The following is a 22,519-nucleotide window of genomic DNA, read 5'->3' as shown; positions in this document are numbered from 1 at the left end:
GAAAGTCATACACATCTGGGATGGCATGAGGGTGAATAAATGATGAGAGAATTTTCATTTTATGGTGAACTACCCCTTTATCTTTTTGAGGTTTTAAAGTGATGATTTTACTTTGGGATGTGTGGCAGAACTCATTTCATGACCACTGGTTGGAAAAGCAATGGTAAAGAAAATGACAGAAATTTGAGGTAAATCTTGTTAATGTAAAGTTAACTTAATGTTATGATGTGAAAGTATATATGAAAATATAAACATTTTATTCCAAATAGATGTAGATATTTTCTTGAGAATAATTTTTCCTCTGTCCCACTTTACCAGTACTGCTTAAAAAAAATCTGGGATTTGGTCAAAAGAGGGTTTTCAAAGGTTCTACTTCCCAGTGTTGAATATTTCTTCATTTTTGCTTTTGACAAAGGTAGAATACATCCTAAGCTTTCTTTAAAAGTATAATCTTAGGTTATGTGTTGTTTAGATCATAATTCAAAGTTTCAAGAAAAGTAAAATGTCCAAAAGTGTCCCACTTTGCCCATATTCAGCCTAGTATAACAAAAACTAAAACTAAAATGAATTTCATTTTTATTTTATTTTAGTTAGTTTTGGAGTTATGAAAAAGTATCTTAGTTTAGTTTCAGTTTTTCCAGTAATTTCAGTTTTTTTATTTTTTATATTTCGTTTTAGTTTTCGTTAACTATAACACTGGTACCACCTAGCACTACTTTGAAAATGTTCCAGATGCTTACAGTATATTGGCAATTACGTAATTACACACTGAGAAACCAACTGATGAATAAAGTTGTGCGCTTTTTTTCAGTTAAGGGCTTATGCTTAAGTTCAAATTTGAATTTTGTGACAATATTTCCTGTTATCCATCTATATGTGACTCTGAGAAACTAAGGACATTAAGTAGATTTACAAAATGTATAGAATGCCAATCCGATAATCCATGTTTTATTTCAACATGATTGCTGTGCATGGTTCGTCATTTCTACAACAGTAACATTCTACTAATACAGACTACTTAGAACTGAAAATAACTTAAAGGCAGGTTATGAAGGTGATTGCCAAATTAAAATGTACTTTGCTGTAATGAAATAATTTATCTGATGTACGCTGAACTTTTATGTAAATAAACAAATAAGCAAACTTTGTCATCCTTCTACAATATTCATCACCCCTTTTTGGTCATTCTTACCCCTGTCAAACAAGAACTGCTTTAGCCATGGACAAAACACAGACGGTGACAATCACAAATAGTGACATTCCTTTCAGTGCTAAATGACATTCATGAATAATTTCTGTGGTGATGCAAACAGATTGTATGATCTGGCACAGCACATGGTTTCATCTAGAATGGCTACACTATCCCTGTTATGCCAGAGGCACCTTCTCCTCAGACTGGAATATGAACCAAGCCATCCTCTTGCACAGAGAAAAGAGACAAGCTCTAAGCTCCCCTGTCTTCTCTGGATGCAGGGTTTCCTCCCAGGTGCATGGGGCTGATTCAGAAGGTATGTCAATACCTGGTCCAGATGAGTATGATCAGAATGAAAGAGACAAGTAGGACATTGGTCCACTAGTATACTTCCTGCACCAGAGTTCAAGGCTGGCGCTTCTTTGACCATTCGCACGACTACAGTTTCTCTTCTTCCTGTCAGCATCTAATTTGGACCTTGCCAGCAGCTTGGACAGTGGTGGGTCAGTGGGTCTATCGGGGCTGGCAGGACTGGTTGGGCTGTTGGTGGCCATGGTTCCTTCAGGAGTTCCCTCAGTGATCTCAATGCATGGAGGATCCATCAGGTCAAAAATGTTGAAGGCAGCTGGTTCGGGCTGACACATTACTGAGGCATCTGCAGTGTTTTGTCTCACCAGACCATTAGCACCAGTTTGGACACCAACAGACACTCTCTCGCTGGACTGAGAGGAACTGGTGCCAGTTGCAGCCTCCCGGCACATTGCCCACATGTTATAGCACTGGGTGAAATTAAAGAAGTTGCTGTTGAAGGTCTTGAGCTCCCCACAGACGTCTCTGCGTAACTCTGCAAGCTCGTAGCGCATCGCAGAGATCTCTTCTTTCCATTGCATGTTGAAGGCAGCCACCATGTTTGCAGACTCTTTGAAAGCCTGAATAGCTTGAGGGACGGGGGGATCTGGAGGGGGCTGGGAAGGGGGTGGACAGGGGACTCGGTAGGCATGAGTGGAGCTGGGTGGAACGGAGATGGCTGTGACTGTGGAACTTGTGCTGTGTTGACTACGTGCAGCGTTTTCTTTTTCGAACCGCTCGATTTCTTGATAAGCCGAAGAGCTGGCGCCATCGTCATCCTCTATCATTTCTTCATTTAGCAATGAGGTGCCCTCCAAAGCATCATACCCCTCTGGAAGACAAATTTGAATATGCAAATAGGGAAATTCAAAGGGATGAACAGCTGTGGAATTCGGTGAAAGCCTCTCATTTCAAATCTTAATGTCAACACTTGGTAATGCTATATGTCTCATAAAGTGTACTACAGTATATATCAGCAGTATGTGAAGGCCCTGTATACACAGTTTTCAATTGATTACTCCATTGGTTTCTGAGTGTAATTTCAACAACTGTCACTAGAGAATTATGGAACGTTTAAAGAAATAGATCATGCATAGATTATGCATTAGTTTTTTTATTATTATTTAATCAGTATTGAATAAATAAATAATTTATGAATAAATAAACTTTTTCAAACTTAAACTAGCTGGTTTGCCAGTCTTAGATGGCCTTCTAGCATGGTCAGGCTGGTTTGTTTGCTGGTTTTAGAGAGGTAGGTGCTTGACAGGTTGGGAGACCACCTAGATCATCTTAAAGGGATAGTTCACCCATAAATTCTCTCACCATTTATTCACCCTCATGTCATCTCAAACGTGTATGATTTTCTTTTTTCTGCAGAACACAAACAAATATACAGTATTTTGAAGGATGTATGAGGTGTTTTTGTTCATACAATATAAGTCAATGGGGTCCAAAACTTTCAAGCTCTAAAGAGGACATAATGGGAGCATAAAAGTAATCCATATGACTTGAGTGGTGTGATCCATGTCTTCTAAAGCGATACAATCACTTTGAGTGAGAAGCAGACCAAAATGTAAGTCCTTATTCACTATAAACCTTTACATCCACAGTCTCGTTGGCACTAAATGAGAGAATCTTGTTCACACACTTCCTCGAACTTGACACATACTCAGAGCACTGTACACAAACCAGACACAGTGTTGCCAGGTTTGGGGTTTTCATGCCTAGTTGGGTTATTTAAAAAATGCAGATGTAAGATAGAATGATTTTTGGAATACTTTTCAAATGTACCATGGTCGCCAAAAGGTTTCTGGTAAATACTAGAAAATGAAAAAGATATTTCTCATGGATGTATAATGATACCTGGATTGAGGACCTGGCGACCATGTGCAGCATCAAAGAATCACCATCTTGAAGCTTACACTGTGTTCCAACTGGGCCGGATGTCAAGATTTATGGTGAGTAAGGACTTACATTTTGGTTTCTTTCTCACCCAAAGCAAACATATTGCTTTAGGAAGACATAGTTAAACCACTCAAGTCTTTTGGATTACTTTTATGCTGCCTTTATGTCCTTTTTGTAGCTTGAAACTTTTGTGCCTCATTAACTTTCATTTTATGGACAAAAACACCTCATACGTATTTCAAAATACGTTTGTTTGTGTTCTGCAGAAGAAAGTCAGTCAGTCATTCGAATTTGAGACAAGATGAGAGTGAGTAAATGATACAAGACTATTCCTTTAAACCAGCAAACCATCTAAGGAAAAGCAATAGAGTATATATATATATATATATATATTTCTAGGTTTAAGGAATGTATTCATTTTAAGCTTGTGCCTTAATTTAACAATTTATTTCAAGCGACCATATTGTGTTGCTGCTGTCAGGGTCTTTCACTTTGTTCTACTCACATACATTTATCTTTGAAATGTGTGTTTACACTGCCTTCTCACTTGTGTCAAAGAAAATCCCGTCTGCACAGCCTTTCCATCTCTTCACAGTGAAACCAATGAAATAGCAATATCTCAGTGCTTTTAAACAACTATTATCCATTGATTCGTATCAAATCACCAAGCATCATAGCAAATATGGTATTTCCATGGAGACTAAATTTAAGGAGATCAGATTTTAGTGCATTCTTTTTATTGTGCAAAAGAAAAGATGAAAAGGCAAGAACAAATTTCATGCAGTCATTCAGGCAAGTAGATATGAACCCTATTGAATATGTTAAGAGCCCATCTATAGAGCTGATTTGACCAAGTGGAGATTTTAGGGGCAGGATTAAGAAGAGATCCTATCCAATTGAGTTTTTATGTCATTGTGAGGGCTGCACCAGGCAGAGGCTGCAATCCCACTGTCCATCACATCTGAAATCTTCCACATCAGCTCTTACTTCAAACCACAGACACAACTGTCCTTCAAGGATGCCAGCGTTGTTGTAAAAAATAAGTGAAATGTTAAAAGTGACCCAAGCATTTTTGAACCTAGAGCAATATTCTAAGAAAATCTACAATACATTGTCATGATAAAATACATCTGAAATTTAAAATTAATAATAATGGCTACCATTCAGAAGTGTATAAAAATGTTCCAGGTTTGATTGTGGCTATATTGAGAGCATCTGTGACATGCTACCTCAGATTTTAAATTCTGACAACAAAAATAGCTTACAATGGAAGTCAACGTTAAAATCCACTGAGTTTTGAAAGTATAGCCACAAGACTTCACACGTTAACATGAGATTAATGTGATTTGTTTACGATTCAACAACGCTCTTTTGCCAGGAAAAGTATTCCCACCACTATAAAGATAGTTTAGAAAAAAACTTTACAAATAACATTTTTGTATGTAAGAATAAATATAAATGGTGATTTAACAAAAATACGAACAGCATATTTCTGCTTTAAACCACCTGAAATGCCTTGCCCCATAGACTTCCATTGTAAATTCATTACTGTAAACACGAAAACTGAGGGACGAGTTCTGTGAAAAACAAAAGCATTCATTTGTATTTAACCTGGAACCTTTCTTTAAAGGAATAGTACAGGTTCAATACAAGTTAAGTTCAATCGAAACTTAATTTTGACTTGCCCCTCCTTTTCTTTAAAAAAAGCAAAAATGGAGGTAACAGTGAGGCACTTACAATGAAAGTGAATGGGTGCCAATTCTTGAATGTCACTTTTCAACAGTACAGCTACAAGACATGAACAATATCCATGTAAACATGATTTTAGTGTGATTAAATCACTTGCTAACCTTTTCTGTGTAAAGTTATAGCCAATTTTCCAACTTTGTTGCCATGATGATGTGATGTCAATAAACCCTGAAATGACTGTAAAACTGACAATTTTAAACACTTTACAGCTCAAATAATACATGAGTTTTAACAGAAGAATTAATGTTAGTACAATTATAAGCTTCACATTTCTGCCTTTAAACTCTCCAAATATTGGCCACATTCATTTCCATTGTAAGTGCCTCACTGTAACCGCAATTTTTGCTTATTTTAAAGGAAAGGAGGGACGAGTCGAAATTCATTGTGGTAATCAACATTATGCCACAAATGCTGTCGGCTGAGCTCAATTTGTATTGAACCCGGAATATTAATTTAAGGGAACGCAAATACAAAAATAAACAAAATAAAATACAATAATCAGAACAGAGGTTGAGGGCAAAAATCTGAGTGGTAGTACAAATATTGCTGGGACTTTTTGGCTTTTTTCTTTTGTTATTCAGTGCCTTACATAGACAGGCATTGCCACTTTGGCCACTGGACAATCATGTTTTTCCCTAATCTAACCTTTTATTGTTGTGGACTAGTCCTGATTCAGTTGAGAAGGCAGTGTAAAAACACACATATCCATAGATAGATGTATGCGTGTTGACATTATAATACCTGTGACAGGCATCCCTGATGTGCCTCCAGCTGCTCTTTTCCCCTGGATCTCCTTCCTGTGATGGCTGGCCAAAGACAGGCCTTGCCGCCAACCCTCCCTCTTCACCATCACAGAACACCCAACATCTTGCTTAATAATGCTGAATAATTTATGATGCGGCTAAATTTAGCTTAAAGGAATAGTTCACGGAAAAACAAAATATTCTGTCATCATTTACGAACCCTCATGTTGATCCAAACCTGTATGATTTTCTTTCTTCCATGGAATACAAAAGGAGAAATGTTGAAGAATGCCCTACAGGTTTGGAACACCATAAAGGTGAGTAAATTATGACAGAATTGTCATTTTTGGGTAAACTATCCTTGTAATGCACATGGTGAATCTATGGGATTTTGAATGCTTGATAACATTACTCTGATATGTCAATGCTTTTGGATCATTATGTGATTAAAGTTAACCGGAACCAAAAAGCAAAGGGAACATAGAGACCAGAGCTTAAGTAATTATTTGAACTTTCTAAATGTGAAGAAAGTGGTCTAATTTAGCTTCTAACACATCCACAAACTGTGCTTCTTTCTGTAAAACCCAAGGAGTACAGGACTGCTGACAAAGGAATGATCCAAAGTGAAACAAAGTGGATGAAATCCTTTTGAGAACAATGGTTTTGTCTTACAGCCAGTTGACTTGAGCTGACAGGGATTGCATTCAGAGCCATATGGGATGAAATCACTTCAGCAGAGTGAGACGGTGGGATTGGAGGGCTCTCCTTTCTCCTTATAGTCTTCAGGGAGTGGGGCCAGTTTGGGTTTCTGACCAATTACGAAGGTCCAATCAAATCAAACTCCAGTTTGAATAACAAACATAAAGAAACCCACATCAAATTAATAAACAATGTTTGACTCAAACAAATCATACAAAACAAATTAGCATTTTTGTTTAAATTATTGAAACAATGAATAAAAAGGTTCTTGTAGTAATGCAATATTTGACATCAAATTTTAGTATTTCAATAGGGTTCATAGCTTTACTCCATGTGTACATCAAACACAGCAGGCGTGTTGGAGGGCAGGGTGTTAAGGTGGGCACTCTGCTTGCACAAAGAAGCAGAGACACATTATAAGAAGTGATACACACTTTCAGATGTCCGATGTGTATGTGTTGCACAAAACCTCCAACCTTGCTCTGTCAGGCCTTCGAAAACTCATTTAGGATGACTAAATTACTCATTAGTTAGGATTAATGTTAAAACTGGTTTAGGATAATGGGATTTCACCTTCAGTTTTTGATTGCACTGAGTGATTAGTAAATCATAAAAACAGATTCAACATAAACACAACGAACTAAATTCTAAATTGCTCACATCAGCAACCAGGAAGCGTTTAAAAAAAAGAACTTTTGAACTAGTTGTGAGGTGAAAATATTCTATTAAAATATTCAATCAGTATTCAATGGGTTATAATATTCAAATACGAAACCGAAATGGCTTAACCGGTCCTGCTCAACCCACTCCGAGCGGGATTTGAACCGGCATCTCCAGCATGGGAGGCAGGCGCACTAACGAGGAGGCTAAAGGCTACAGCCTCTTGAGTCAATCGCTAGTGCACCTCTTGAGGCCAGGGGAGTGAGGTTTACACACACACACTTCACAGCATGTACCAGCTGGCTACCGTTACACTCAACCCCATAAACCTCACTCCCATCCAGGTCATGGCACCACTGTAATCGGTCCTACTCAACCCGCTCCGAACAGGACTTGAACCAGCATCTCCGGCATGGGAGGTGGGCACGCTAATGAGGAGGCTAAAGGCTACTGCCTCTGGCGTCAGTCGCTAGTGCGCCTCTTGAGGCCAGGGGAGTGAGGTTTACACACTGCACAGCTACCTACCAGCTGGCTACCGTTACACTTCTACTCGCCACTAGATTATAGATTAACTTTTAATTATATTAAGACAGTTAGAAATAATCAATCTGCTTCAGTTTCATCTAGCATTTAGTTTCTTAAGATTTATACATTATTGCATGCTGGGGGCACTCAACAAAACAAGTAAATTTTTCCCTAATAAAATTTGTTGAAAGACTTTGATTTGAGTTATTTAGATATTAAAGGTGTTTTTTTTTTTTTTTTTTTTTTTTTTTAAATACCAAAAATAAAATGTTCCTACTACCTGAGAGATATCACTGAAATGTCAATCATTTTAAGAGTTTGGGATTGCAGACATTGGGTTGGCTGACATGTCTTTGGAGGCCAGGGGTTTGTAGAGAGGACATGTGGTTCAAGTTAGCAAAATGGCTGAAATTGCTTATAGCACATTTAAGCACTACATATGGTTTCTATTTGTGTTTTTGTACATCATGACTCCCACTTTTAAAGCACTGCTTGAATCTGAATTTCATTTTACTCAGTTATATAAGATGTTTTTATGTAACACATATCACATCAATACATTTGTTTATATAGTTCACAGTCATTGCTTTGTGCAGTCAGGACCGAAAACAGCATTTAGAGTATGACAAGCTGAACCGAAATAATATATATATATATATATATATATATATATATATATATATATATATATATATATATATATATATATATATACACTACCGGTCAAAAGTTTTGAAACACTTGACTGAAATGTTTCTCATGATCTTAAAAATCTTTTGATCTGAAGGCATATGCTTAAATGTTTGAAATTAGTTTTGTAGACAAAAATATAATTGTGCCACCATATTAATTCATTTAATTATAAAACTAAATTTAATAAAAATAAAAATTTATGACTTGGACCAAATAATAAAGAAAAGCAGCCAATAAGTGCCCAACATAGATGGGAACTCCTTCAATACTGTTTAAAAAGCATCCCAGGGTGATTCCTCAAGAAGTTGTTTGAGAAAATGTCAAGAGTACATGTCTGCAAATTCTAGGCAAAGGGTGACTACTTTGAAGATGCTAAAATATAACACAGTTTTGATTTATTTTGGATTTTGTTTAGTCACAACATAATTCCCATAGTTCCATTTATGTTATTCCATAATTTTGATGACTTTACTATTATTTTAAAATGTGAAAAAAAAAAAAAAAAATTATAATATAGAATGAGTGTTTAAAAACTTTTGACCGATAGTGTGTGTATATATATATATATATATATATATATATATATTGTATAAACACACATTTTTAAAACATAAGGACTATGATTAGATTTAGAGATTTAGATTTAGATTTAGAGCCAAACTGGACTTTCTGTGCTGTGTGAAAACACTTCCCCACGGTGCATCACATGCTCTGGACAGCTCTGCTAGTTAAAGCATGCTGAATCGTGATTTTAGGTCTGTGATGTCACATAATCCGCGGCCTAATTCCCTCTCTCCCCCGTCCAGCCTCTCATTACCACCGAACACAACCAATCAGAAGGCCAGAAAATGAGGCATGACTCGTGCAAAGGGAATTGCAGGCAACCGTCTTTCAACACTCAGGGAGCAAGGACGCAAGAAAACAAAAACACAAAACATACAGGAACGGACGGAAACAACATTCAAATCAATCATTTCTCAAGCACAAGGGAATCCCACTGTACATATGTAGGTATGCCAGAGTATGTAGTTCAGCATGTGCTGAATGTATGACGGGTATGTGCTCTAAGCCTTGTCTCTCTCTCTCTCTCTCTCGCTCTCTCTCTCTCTCAGGTGGGATTTTTGAGGCATACGGTTACCTGTTGTGGATCTAAGAGTTGAAGTGACAGTAGAAGATGTCATTGAAGGCAAGCAGTCATCATCTTGGGAATACCCAGCCTGAATAGCACGCAGGTAACTGTGGCTTCGAGTGCGGAAAGAGCCGGGCAGGTCCAAGGCCTCCACGGCCTGGGATTCTACTTCACTAAAAACGGACTCGCAAACTGACTCAAACTGTCCATTGACCTCAGTCTCACTCACCTGAGAGACAAAAACAGGAATAGCAGTCCTTAATTTTTCCTCTTCCTTTCTCTTTCTCACTTTGATTCTTCTCCTTTGCACAGTGAATATGAAGGAAGTGTTAGCAGGAGGAAAATACCACTGGCAATTTCTGACCTTGACCGAGAAAACATTGCAGGTTGAAAAAACCATCTCATTTTAAAATGAAATTTCAAGAAGAAAAGCAGATTGTTTGAAGAACTTTTCTGAGGGAAAAACGACACAAACAGTCAACAGCAGCAGATAGCAGGAAAGCTTGAATTTGCAGAAGATTGGCTAAGATAAATATTAAGCTAAAAGTTATTAAGAGTTTAAACTACTGTGTGACCATCAATTTAATGCTCTTATCCCGATAAACTGAAATGCTGTTGCCGCCCTTGCACTGTGGCCTAGCACCTGGGATAGGCTACTTAAAAACATTTGAAAGTTAGCATGTTCTAACACTTTCATCAGACATCTCAATTAACATCTTCAGCATACTCCATCAATACCCCCCCCCCCCAAAAAAACAGGCACCTACTGTACCTTAAACCACCTTGCACTAACACATCACCACAGCTCAACAGTAGAAATCTTTGAATTCATCTCTCTGACATTCACTAACAGTCTTAAAAGTTGCTCATGAGAAAGAAATTTAGCAAATCAAACAAACTTAATTTTTTTAGCCTCTTTCCAAACATCACAAAAGCCAAATCTGTTTGTTCTAATGTATTTGAAAATATCTCCATAACCCTGCTGGAAAACCCATCCTAAGAGGTAGGTGACCGTGATTTAGCCAGACTGATCACACTGTGAATTCAGCGACAGTAGGTCGAAAGTTTTGATACTGAAATCGGTCTGTGCTTACCGAAATTCAAACCACTGCCCCCAGTGGCCAAAGCTTGAAATGTTGTTGGATGTGTAAATGTTGAATTTAGCCATGTGCTTGGATCTACAACAATATTGGCCCTGGATAAACACTGCTATAAACCAGTACGATTTTAGGGATAGGAGACAAAGAAGGGATAGTGTTAGGTTAGGTTCAGCTTCGGTCTAGGGTTGGGGCTTGAACAGCATTCTTATTAAAGGGATATTTCTCCAAAAAATTACAATTCTCTCATCATTTACTCACCCTCATGCCATCCCAGATGACCCAGTGACATGCTTTCTTCTGCAGAACATAAACAAAGATTTTTAGAAGAATATCTCAGCTCTATTGGTCCTGGCAATGCAAGTGATTGGTGACCAGAACTCAGAAGGTCCAAAAAGGACATAAAGTCTGCATAAAATTAATCCATACGACTCCGTTGGTTAGAATCTTCTGAAGCGATATGATAAGTGTGAGTGAGAAACAGATCAATATTTAAGTCCTTTTTTACTGCACATCTGGGATGGCATGAGGGTGAGTAAATTCTGAGAAAATTTTCATTTTGGGCTGAACTATTACTTTAACCAATAATTTCCTGCTGAATTTAGGAGAAGTTAATTGTTAGGGTAAGAAATAGGGTTTGGAATGTTGGTCTAACAGCTCTAACCAGGTTGATCAAAATAGTCTATAAGGTCAACCTTGGCCCCACCTGCTGGTGGACCAGTTGATCAACCATCTAAACCAGGTAATGAGCAGCTCTGAAACCATGTAAAACCAGCAACTATTTTAAGATGGCTGTATTTTCCAGCAGGGAAACCCTTAAATCAATTACAAAGCATATGATAAAGCCTAATCTACTAGCATAAAGTCTAAAAGAAGTCTACTCTTCACATAAGCTCAAGACACAGCATCTCACAAAGCCAATTTATGATCTGAGAAATGAGCAGACTATCTCAGACAGCTTACTGAAGGTGGGTTCTATCTGTTTGTACCAGTGTGTCAGTGACGTGTTGTGCTGCAATGGTTGGACTCACCTGGCTGACACAGCTTGCCTGACTGAAGGTACTGACTGCACGCATGTAGCTCTGGTTTCTGGAGCGAAACTGTACAGGGTTGAAGTTGGTTGCTGGATCCAGAGACACACTGGGGTGAGGGCGCATATCTCTTGTTGTTTGCAAGTGGTAGCCCGAGCTAAATGGAGGAACAACCAAAGACTAATGTAGCCACAGAGAAACCTACTCAGAATTAGATTGAAGAGTCACTCTGGAAAAACCATCAATGGTTTACTGAACTTTTGTTTTTCTGAAAAGGTTGAAGAAAGGTTGATTTGAGAGAAAGTGACTCAATTAACAGCTTTACTGTCATGAGCCCAAATGTGGGACATTTCAACAAGTACTCAAAATTATTAAATGCCACATGCATGCAGATCCATGCCAAATTTTAGGTGCTGAAAGCAAACTCTGTTTTCCCAGAGGTGCTAGCAACCCAAAAAAAAATCATACAGTAGGGTTGTTTGTTCAGTTTACAAGTGACTTAAGGGGGTCGCACACCCAATGCGTCTGGCGGATGACATGGCGCATTCTAAAAATCGAAACAACTGTTTTCAATGAATGTACACACACCGTCGCTGCCGCTTGTCACTCTTTCAGGTGTGCCCAGCTACGACTCCTGAAGCTGATCAAATTTCTACCACGCCAGGGAGATTAACATGCACATTTTCCATTAAATTTGACCCAAATTAATATCAAAGGACATAATTATTTACTCTCTCGTTGTTCATTCTTGAAGAAGGGAAAAACTTTGGTAAATTTTGTGTGTATTGTCTGCCACCTGAACCGCATTGACGTGCCCTGTGTTTGATACCTGTGCCGTGTCCTAGCCGCGAAGCGGTGTGTCACTTCTCGTCTGGTGTGCGACAGCCTTTAGTCTTGATACATCAAGAATAATAGGGAGAATACCTCACAAACATTATCAGCCACCTCGTTTCCTGGATTTGCAACAATAAAAGTTGTTTATTACAGTGATTCTCAACTGGTTTTGTTCTAGGATTCAAATGTTACAAGTGGCGACCCAACACACAACCAAAACTGTTCATCATACAAGAATAAACAAAAATGTTTAAATATTGAAATTTATTAATATTGCCTTGAACTGCATATGCCCAAAAATACGCAAAAGTTTTAACATAGTTTAAACAACATATATTGAAAACAACATAAATTGAATAGGAAAATTTACAATTTTGGTTCCTAGGGCTCTTATTGCTTGTCCGGGCCTTATTTAATTTTTGTGGGAACACTAATTCTATGCAACATTTTTGTGCCTGGGCAATGTTGCAAGTGGGCTTGGATGGGCGTTTGCATGTGAACTGTCTGTGTATTCTATGATAATAAAGTGCCGCAAATCGCAATTTGCTATTTTCCTGAAAAATAGGTAATTGCGCTAAGATGTCTCAGGACCACATCTATTCTCTGTGCAGTCTAAACTCAGTTACTGGATTTGCAGTTTGAGGATTCCACCAGCATATGATTTTAAAGAGCTATCGATCACTTTTCAATTAAGCCATGATTTGTGTCAGAAGATCAATATGATTAATTGTACTTAAGTTCTTTATAATTTAACACAGCCACCATCCAATTAGTCCTGATGAGCACCACGTTCCATGCGTATATAAGGAGCTTGTCACTGTCATAGAAATATGCTTAACATTCAACAAGGATGCAGTTAATGCAAAAAAAAGAACATAACACAAAAATCATCCATATTTCTATTCTCCTAATGCATTGGATACTGCCCATTTACACTACCAAATTCTTATAAATGGGGTGTCTTTATTTTTATTGATGTTGCTTGACAGAGAAATAAGTATGTAATAGGACATAGGTGGCACATTAACTGGAGAAGAACCTTAGTGTTAAACCTTAGTAATGTATCGCATAGCACTGCATTTAAGACGTAGCTGCCTTAAAACAAGGCCCTAAGTGTCTCTTGAATTTTTATGGTTTCATGATCTTGGCAAACAAATAATTCACTGCACAAAACAAATTGTGATAAACGTATCCACATTTCGAGAGAACCCGTCTTTAACTGTTTGGGTTATGCTGTCTTGTATCTGAGGCTCTCGCAACCTAGTCTTGTTACAAAAACATGACTATAGCTACATTTTTACCAAAGAGTTAAATGTTCAGTGATGTACAGTACGTATCGATAGACCTTCCGGGTGAAATGTCCACTAAATGGCACCAAAAGCTATTTTTATTTTCTCCAAAGAGACTAGGCTTTACACTTATAAGGTTAAAAGGCATAATATATATCCAAATAAATAATTCTATTGAATTTTAAATAATTAATGCATATTTTAATAAACCTGCCCCTACCTAAACCTAACTTTAAACCTACAACTTTGCGTATTTAAAAATTGAATTGAAATCCAAAATGAAACCTTAGGAGAGCATTATATTTGCTGATGCATTTACACCTCTTGTGCAGTGCATTGGAGGTATATTCTATCAGTTTGTGTGCTCCCTGGGACTTGAACTCATGACTTTGGCATTGCGAGTGCCATGCTCTACCACCACAGCAAGCAACATACCTACATCAGAATATTTGTACTGGAATAGTTAATGCAAAATTAAAAATTTGTTATTATGTACTCTCCCTCAAACTGCACTTTTCCACATAAATTCTTCATGCTTCAAGTTTTCTGAAGCGATTGTGTGAGGAACAGACTGAAATGAAAGTGACTATTAACTAATAACCTTCCTCTGTTATCTTTATTTATTTTAATGGGAGTAAAGTTTTAATGGGAGTAAAGCCAATCAGTGCAACTTTATCACCTGAAACTGCAGCAATACTTTAAAAATGTAACATTTATCCTTTCCGCAAACATTAACCCATAGTCAAATATTTGTAATGAGACTAAGGGCCCTTTTTTAAGAGCAATAGCTCTAAGTGCAGTACTATGCAATAAGTCATATGCACAAAGACATTGGGATTGGGGCATGGCCATGAAGTTTTGGTATTTTCGTACAATGTTTTGATGCAAAGTGATTTGGCAAAATTGCACACGCAAAACGCTAATGGGCTGGGTCAAGTGCAATTTAATTTAAGGTTCTTCTCTGGTTATTGCACTGTCCGCGTCATATTAAATATTATGATATTATATTATAGTCGATTCCCTGCCAAGCACCAGCGATATAAACAAAGACAGCATATTCCTCAGAAGTTGTTAGCATTAATGGGGCTGTATGCAATGAAATAGAAGAATAGAAATATGAACTTATGTTCTTTTGTGCATTAACTATGTCCTTGTTGAATGTCTGGCATTATTATATGACAGTGACACTCTCCTTTTATACACATAGAAATTGTGGTTCTCATCAGTATTTGGATGTAGGCCCTGTTAAATGAAAGAATATGTAAGTATTATTAATCATATTATGTGACACAAATCATGGCTAGTATTAACAGTGAATGTATCGGCCTTTCAGATTCTGAAACATCTTAGCACAATGACCTATTTCTCTGCTAAGATGATGCACAAGTTTTTTGTGCATTGTGCTGTGCCTAGTGCAGTGACGAAAATAGAGCCCTAGGTAGGGCTTTCTGAAATTCAGTGAATTTCAAGCAACCTGTCCATGTTGGCATCGATAAATTTGGATAGCTTTTACCATTAACAGATGAATGCACCAAAATACTGTAATGTTTGGCTGGACGAAAAAGTGAAACAACAAAAGATATAGGAAGTATTTTCTCCTTCCATCTATAAGTAAACAAGCCAATTTATTTTTCTATTCTTTGCACATTTGCTAACTATGCATGTCATGGCATTGCCCTGCTGTCCATGGAAATATTACAACAAATCTGCAACTCAGCAGTTGAGAAACACTGATTCATACAGTATATGGTGTTTATATGGTGTGGTGGCCTAACCCAGTGCAACTTTTAACTTTTTAACCATAGTAATTAAGCAAATCATGTAATCTCAGAATCATATTTGTATCAGAAATGAATCACAGTGAGACCCTGGAACACACATTCAATCAACACTTGTCCCAGTCTCACACAGTTCAGCACCATGAACAGCAGCTGTGTCTGTCAGCATTAAACACTAGGCAAGCCCATGGACAGGAAAGAAAGTGTTGAAAGCGAAAGAGAGAAATCGGATTGCACTTTTGAAGTCTAATGCCTCCTCACTGCCAAGACATCTTAAAGATTGACAGTGTTCCCTTCATCCACGATTCTCTCACCAGAAGCTAATGTAAATAGTGTAAATTCTCAAACACGTTCACACATGAACAGAAAATGAAAATAGGTCTGAAAACAGCGATGATGCAAAGTAGAGGTAGACCGATACATGGATGTTCTAGTGTGGATGAACTGAAAGATTTGGTGGCTGAAACCTGGATTAAATTTTCACCACAACTTTTACAGAAACTTGTTGATTCAATGCCCAGATGTTGTCAAGAAGTTCTGCAAATGAAAGAATTGCAAAGTAAAACTAAAGCACTTGAACTTGTTATCTTTAATGATGCCATTATCAAGTGTCCAAATCATTTTTTGTCTTAATTTTAAACCATACACAGGCGGCCAAAAGTTTGGAATAGTGTACAGATTTTGCTGTTTCAGAAGGAAATTGGTACTTTAATTCACCAAAGTGGCATTCAACTGATCAAAAGTATAGTCAGGACATTACTGATGTAAAAAACAGCACCATCACTATTTGAATAAAGTCATTTTTTATCAAATCTAGACAGGCCCCATTTCCAGCAGCCATCACTCCAACATCTTATCCTTGAGTAATCATGCTAAATTGCTTATTTGGTACTAGAAAATCACTTGCCATTGTATCAAACATAGTTGAAAGCTATTTGGTTCGTTAAAGGAAGCTTAACGTTGTCTTTGTGTTTGTTTTTTAGTTGCCACATTATGCAACAGACTGGCATGTCGTAAGGTCAATATTAGGTCAAAAATTGTAAAAAAGAAACAGCTTTCTCTAGAAACTCGTCATTCAATCATTGTTTTGAAGAATGAAGGCTTTACAATGCTTGAAATTGCCAAAAAACTGAAGATTTCATTCCAAGGTGTACACTACAGTCTTCAAATACAAAGGACAACTGGCTTTAACAAGGACAGAAAGAGATGTAGAAGGCCAGATGTACTACTAACTAAACAAGAGGATAAGTACATCAGAGTCTCTAGTCTGAGAAATAGATGCCTCACATGTCCTCAGCTGACAGCTTCATTGAATTCTACCCGCTCAACACCAGTTTCATGTACAACAGTAAAGAGAAGACTCAGGGGTGCAGGCCTTATGGGAAGAATTGCAAAGAAAAAGCCACTTTTGAAACAGAAAAACAAAAAGAAAAGGTTAGAGTGGGCAAAGAAACACAGACATTGGACAACAGATAACTGGAAAAGAGTTTTATGGATCTTAACCTACTGAGCTTTTGTGGGAACAGCTAGACGCGTGAAAAGTGCCTGACAAGACAGCCACATCTATGGCAAGTGCTACAGGAAACGTGGGGTGAAATGTCACCTGAGTATTTGGACAAACTGACAGCTAGAATGCCAAGGATCTGCAAAGCTGTCATTGCTGCATGTGGAGGATTTTCTGATGAGAACACTTTGAAGTAGTTTAAGAAGTTCTGTACATTTTTTTTTACAAATTGTAATAGTAATTTTTCATGTTATTAATGTCCTGACTATACATTGTGATCAGCTGAATTCCACTTTGGTGAATAAAAGTACCAATTTCTTTCCATAAGAGCAAAATCTGTACATTATTCCAAACATTTGGCCACCAGAGTATGTGTGTATGTATATATATATATATATACAGTCTTAATCTGGTAAATACATATGCTATATAAAGCTTAATTTGGAAAATAGTTACATAAAGAGCATTGTAACAGACCCAAGTCTCTGTAATTTCAAAATAAGAGACCTCGGTGTATTTCAGTTATTTTAAAAACTATTAGCCGCTAAATCTGTTATCAGCATTTTCCACCACCTCAGTTATCGGTATTGGCAAAATCCATTATCGGTCAACTTCTAATGAAAAGTCTTATACTTAAACTTCCCTTTTCTCAAAAACCCAGACACAGTAATTATCCCAAGCACCTATACCATGTTGGATCACCAAACACCAGCCAAGATTTCATCCCTCTCTCTTTATCCACTTTATGTCATGAAACTTCTTGCTTGGGAATGTGCTCAGTGTATTACTCTGTGTGCCCTCCTCCCATTCCATGATTAAATGAATGAATGAATGAATGAATGAATGAATGAATGAATGAATGAATGAAAGAAAGAACAAACAATTTTTGCATTTGCTTTAGATGGCCAAAGGGCTTTCCACATCATGCAAACTCACATCAGCCAATATAATCCAGCCAAAAGGATCCAAATGAATAACATTCAAAAAGAAGTCCATTCATCACACATGAGCTATTCAGAGATATTAGCTGGAAAATTACTAAGAGCGCATGACTAATAGTTCTACTAGAACATTACATGAACGCCCTTCCAAGACATGATTTAATTTAACATTTAAAAAAAAGTCAAGGTTTTTGAAAATATATAATAAAATTAAAAGTAAAATTAAAGGTGATGTGTGTAATTTTGTCAATGTCAAAATACTTTCTCCCATCTCAGCTTAATATGCAGAGAAAACTATAAGTAAAATTACAAAAAGGAATTAAACAAATAGCTTCTGATGAAAAAGTGTATATAATGTAGCTGTCAACAAAATTGTCTCAACAAATGGCGTGAGTTTGAGGCGGGACTATCTGTTTGAATTATAGACAGGGGAGTGTTTATAAAGCCTATTTGAAGACTACACAGAAATTACACACTTTAACTTTAAATTATAAAAATTGTAGGCAATTGTATCAATGGCAATGCAAAAATAAAAAGGTAGTAAATAAAATGATGAAGTCAGTGTTCATAATATCCATTTTGATGTCGTTATGGGGAGTATTTGAAATAATTTTGTTATTTGAATGTATTAAGTGCTAACATTTCCGATTTGACATCAGGAGATATAGAGAGACAAAACACACCTTATAAATCATTTAAAAGTGTCTTGTATGTCTTAACAGGTATGTTTGGATTTCTTTTGAGTTGGTATATGTTTTAAAAGAGATTTAGTTCATTTAAAGCATATTGGTGGAAGATTGACACTTGTCTTTCAATATAGTTTTTTTTCCCCCCTCATTAAAGGTGTTTTCCCTTAACATGTTGTGTTTTTTTAATGTCATATATGCTGTGGATTTGGATTTTCAAATAAGCAGATCTTAAAAATAAAATCTTGGTCTTTATTTCACTGGTGCATGTGCATTAAATGATCTGTTAATGCAGCATTATGTCATGACTTCATTTTGTGGGGCACATAATTATTAATTCATTATTAACTACCCATGAACTATAATCAACAGATGACTTGTAAAAGCATCATCATCATGTCATGACTTTACTTAGAGGGACACATCATTACTAACTCATTATTAAAGACCCATGAGCACATGACTTGTTAATGCAGCATCATGTCTTGACTTTACTTGGTGGGGCACATCATTGTAAACTTACTATCAACTACACATGTACTACACTAGTATTCATCCCAGTTAAATCACATATTGTTTATCATAATTTGGTTTGTTTGTCATAATGTAAAAGCTGAGATGCAGACATGGCCTGCATTTGGATGGTAAGTGAACTGATTGGTAGGACCCACAGTGGTAGGGTGAGTATGAAGGGAAAGGAATGGAGAATCACACAGAATGGGTTGAGATCAATTATTATTATTATCATTAAGAATAATTATTGGTGGCAATCATTAAAGGAAAAGTTCACCCAAAACTGAAAGTTATCTTATCATTTACTCACCCTCATGAAATTCCAGATGTGTATGACTCTCTTTTCTTCTGCAGAACACAAACAAATATTTTTTGAAGAATATCTCAGCTCTTTAGGTCCATTAAATGGTGAATATTGACCAAAACTTTAAAGCTAAGAAAAGTAATCCATATGACTCCAGTGGTTTAATCCAAGTCTTCTGAAGTTGTCCAATCGCTTTCGGTGAGATCAGACCAAAATATAACTCCTTTTTCACAATAACTTTCCTTGGCCATCATGATTTCAAACTCAGTTACACTTTCTTGCACCATCAGGCACTCAGCGCATGCGTCAAGCAATAGAAAGTGTAACCGAGCTTGAAATCATGATTGTGCCTAGAGACTGTAATGGCAAGATGTACAGTGAAATTTTTTTTTTACATTTTGGTTTATTCTCACCCAAAACTGACTGCATCACTTCAGAAGACATGTATTAAACCAGTGGTTCTCAACCTTGTTCCAGGAGGTCCCCCAACACTACACATTTTGGATATCTGCCTAATCAAACACACCTGATTCAACTCAATAGCTCGTTAATGGAGACTCCAAGACCTGAATTGGGTCTGTCAGAAAAGGGAAATATACTAAATGTGCAGTGTTTGGGGGGCCTCCAGGAACAGGGTTGAGAACCACTGTATTAAACCACTGGAGTCATACAGATTACTTTTATGCTGTTTTATGTGTTTTTTGGAACTTAAAAAATGTGGTCTCCATTCACTTGCATCATGCATTATATGGGCCTACAGAGCTGAAATATTCTTCTAAAAATCTTCATTTGTGTTCTGCAGATGAAACAAAGTCATACACATCTGGAATGGCATGAGGGTGAGTTAATGATGGAAGAACTATTTATTTATGTTCAACATTCAATAAGGATGATCCAAGTAAATTATGCAGAATAATCCTGCATCATCCAGTGATGTTCATGGTGAAACTGAAGACATCAAAAGTTATATATATTTTTTAAATTATGTCCATATTAAATTATGCATATTTAATTCAAGGTTGAAGTACTTCACATTATTTCTTATAAAGCCTGTTTGATTTATTAATTTTAATTAATGCATTAACTATCAAACATGTACTAACATGTAATTAAGGTGACCGTTATTAATGCATGAATTCATATGACTCATGTTGTAGTTAGTGTTAGCTCGTCATTAGTTCCTGATTAGTCCATTCCTTAACTCATCATTAATTTATGCAGAACTAACTATTAATTCAGGTATTAATTCATGATTATTCATGTACTGTTATTATAAATTGTTACCAAGTTTTTTGTAAGAGAAATTGATATTACACAGTAATTTGATTATAAACTGTCGAGACTGTAGATCAGAATTGATAATCAGAAATGAGGTTACATGTAGTTCAAGCTTGAATTGCTCAGATGCTAGGAAAATAAGTACTTGTATTACAGAATTTATTTACGGATAAAAAGGCATGATGAATGGCATAAATTTTACTTTTATTGAGAAGTTATTTTTAACAATAAATTAATGTGTTAAATTGAAACCTCCTAGTTATTAATTACTTTTTTCTAGATTGAAATTAGATTTTACTAGACTTCACCAAATTCAATTTTGTGCAGAATATAGAGAATATCATACCAGCAAAATACTCATTATATGACATGAAATAATGTCACGTCTGTGATACCTCAGTGGTGTCTAAGCTGTATTAAGTGTCCCTTTTGTTGTTTAGTTATACCATTGTCCATAACAACCTATGGCACACTTATTGTAGGAAAAGTCTCCCTGCGGAAATGAGAGGGTTAAATGTCTTGTAGGAAGGGCACCATGGAAATAAATTATGATCTCAGTACATCTCCAGTTCGTGGAACACACCTGCATGATGGGACTGAATCTGAAAACCCAATGCACAAGCATGCATATTACTGCTGCAGCAATGGCTTTAATGATGCCGTTCATGACAACTGAGAATACATGAGGGATCACTGTCACTCTTCTAGTTTTAAAATGCCCTGCATAGAAATTGATGTACTGTATATTTAAAAAGCAGAACAGAGCTGTGAATGACAAGTGCTTAGACTTGATGAAGCTCTCCGGAAAACCCGGACGGGACGTGGTTTGCTTCAGTTCTCCCTGCAGCACTAGCACTAGATTTTCTAATGGACAGACAAGAGCTCAAGAACAATGATCATAAGCAGTTTTCATGTACAAGAAGTCTTTTTTGTCAGGACTTATGATTGAGCCAAAAACAAATCTTTACCTGTTACACATAATCAGAAAAAAATAAGCAACACAGCAAGCACAAAAAGTTTTTAAACATTTTGCAAAGTTGCATTTTGGTTGCAGTTAGGTTACAAAAATGGAAAAACTTAAGTTCTAGAAACCAAGTGCACCTACATTTTAAAAGGTAACATAACACTAAGGTTTTAAAATAACATAATCTGTTAAATGAAAGGTTTAAAAAATGTGGTGAAAAATACTTTTGTTTATAAAATGCATGTTTATGACCAAAATAAAATAAAATGTTTTTAGAACGTAGTTCTAGCTTGGAAATGTAAGCAGGTATTATGTGTAAGAGAAGCGATAAAGCAAAGGATATGACACAACAGCCTTTTATTACAAAACAGCATAATCACATTTATAAAACAAAACTCATTCCATAGGAGTATTCCAAAAAATCCAGAGCCCAAACTCCTCCACAAATAAGCAAACCACTCAATCAGCTAACGTAAGAACTAACCTTGTGCTGAATCACTCTTCAATGGATTAAAATCGCTCTTTAAATGTAACAGTTCTTTTACTTGTGTGGCCAGGCCTCATACTACACATCATAAACTGTTGACAGCACTGACCTGAATGTGACCTAAAGCACTTAATTCCAACACCACAGCATCTAAACCCAAAAACATGGAG

The 22,519-nt window shown here is 36.6% G+C and overlaps 1 protein-coding gene across 1 annotated transcript in view; it reads right to left on the bottom strand.

Annotated features, from left to right (window-relative positions):
- Nucleotides 1-970: 970 nt before the first annotated feature.
- The window catches only part of LOC127416000 (disks large-associated protein 2), a 103,590-nt gene continuing 82,041 nt past the window's right edge, over nucleotides 971-22,519 (bottom strand). The window contains exons 5-7 of the mRNA XM_051655076.1: nucleotides 11,772-11,928; nucleotides 9,653-9,872; nucleotides 971-2,372 (exon numbers count right to left, since the gene is read on the bottom strand). Of these exons, the coding sequence (XP_051511036.1) occupies nucleotides 1,540-2,372; nucleotides 9,653-9,872; nucleotides 11,772-11,928 (1,210 nt within the window). The 3' untranslated portion in view covers nucleotides 971-1,539. The remainder of the gene's footprint in view (nucleotides 2,373-9,652; nucleotides 9,873-11,771; nucleotides 11,929-22,519) is intronic.

This window comes from Myxocyprinus asiaticus, chromosome 25 (genome assembly GCF_019703515.2).
Source record: "Myxocyprinus asiaticus isolate MX2 ecotype Aquarium Trade chromosome 25, UBuf_Myxa_2, whole genome shotgun sequence".
Classification (NCBI taxonomy): Eukaryota; Metazoa; Chordata; class Actinopteri; order Cypriniformes; family Catostomidae; genus Myxocyprinus; species Myxocyprinus asiaticus.
This window is presented reverse-complemented; position numbering and strand designations above follow the sequence as displayed.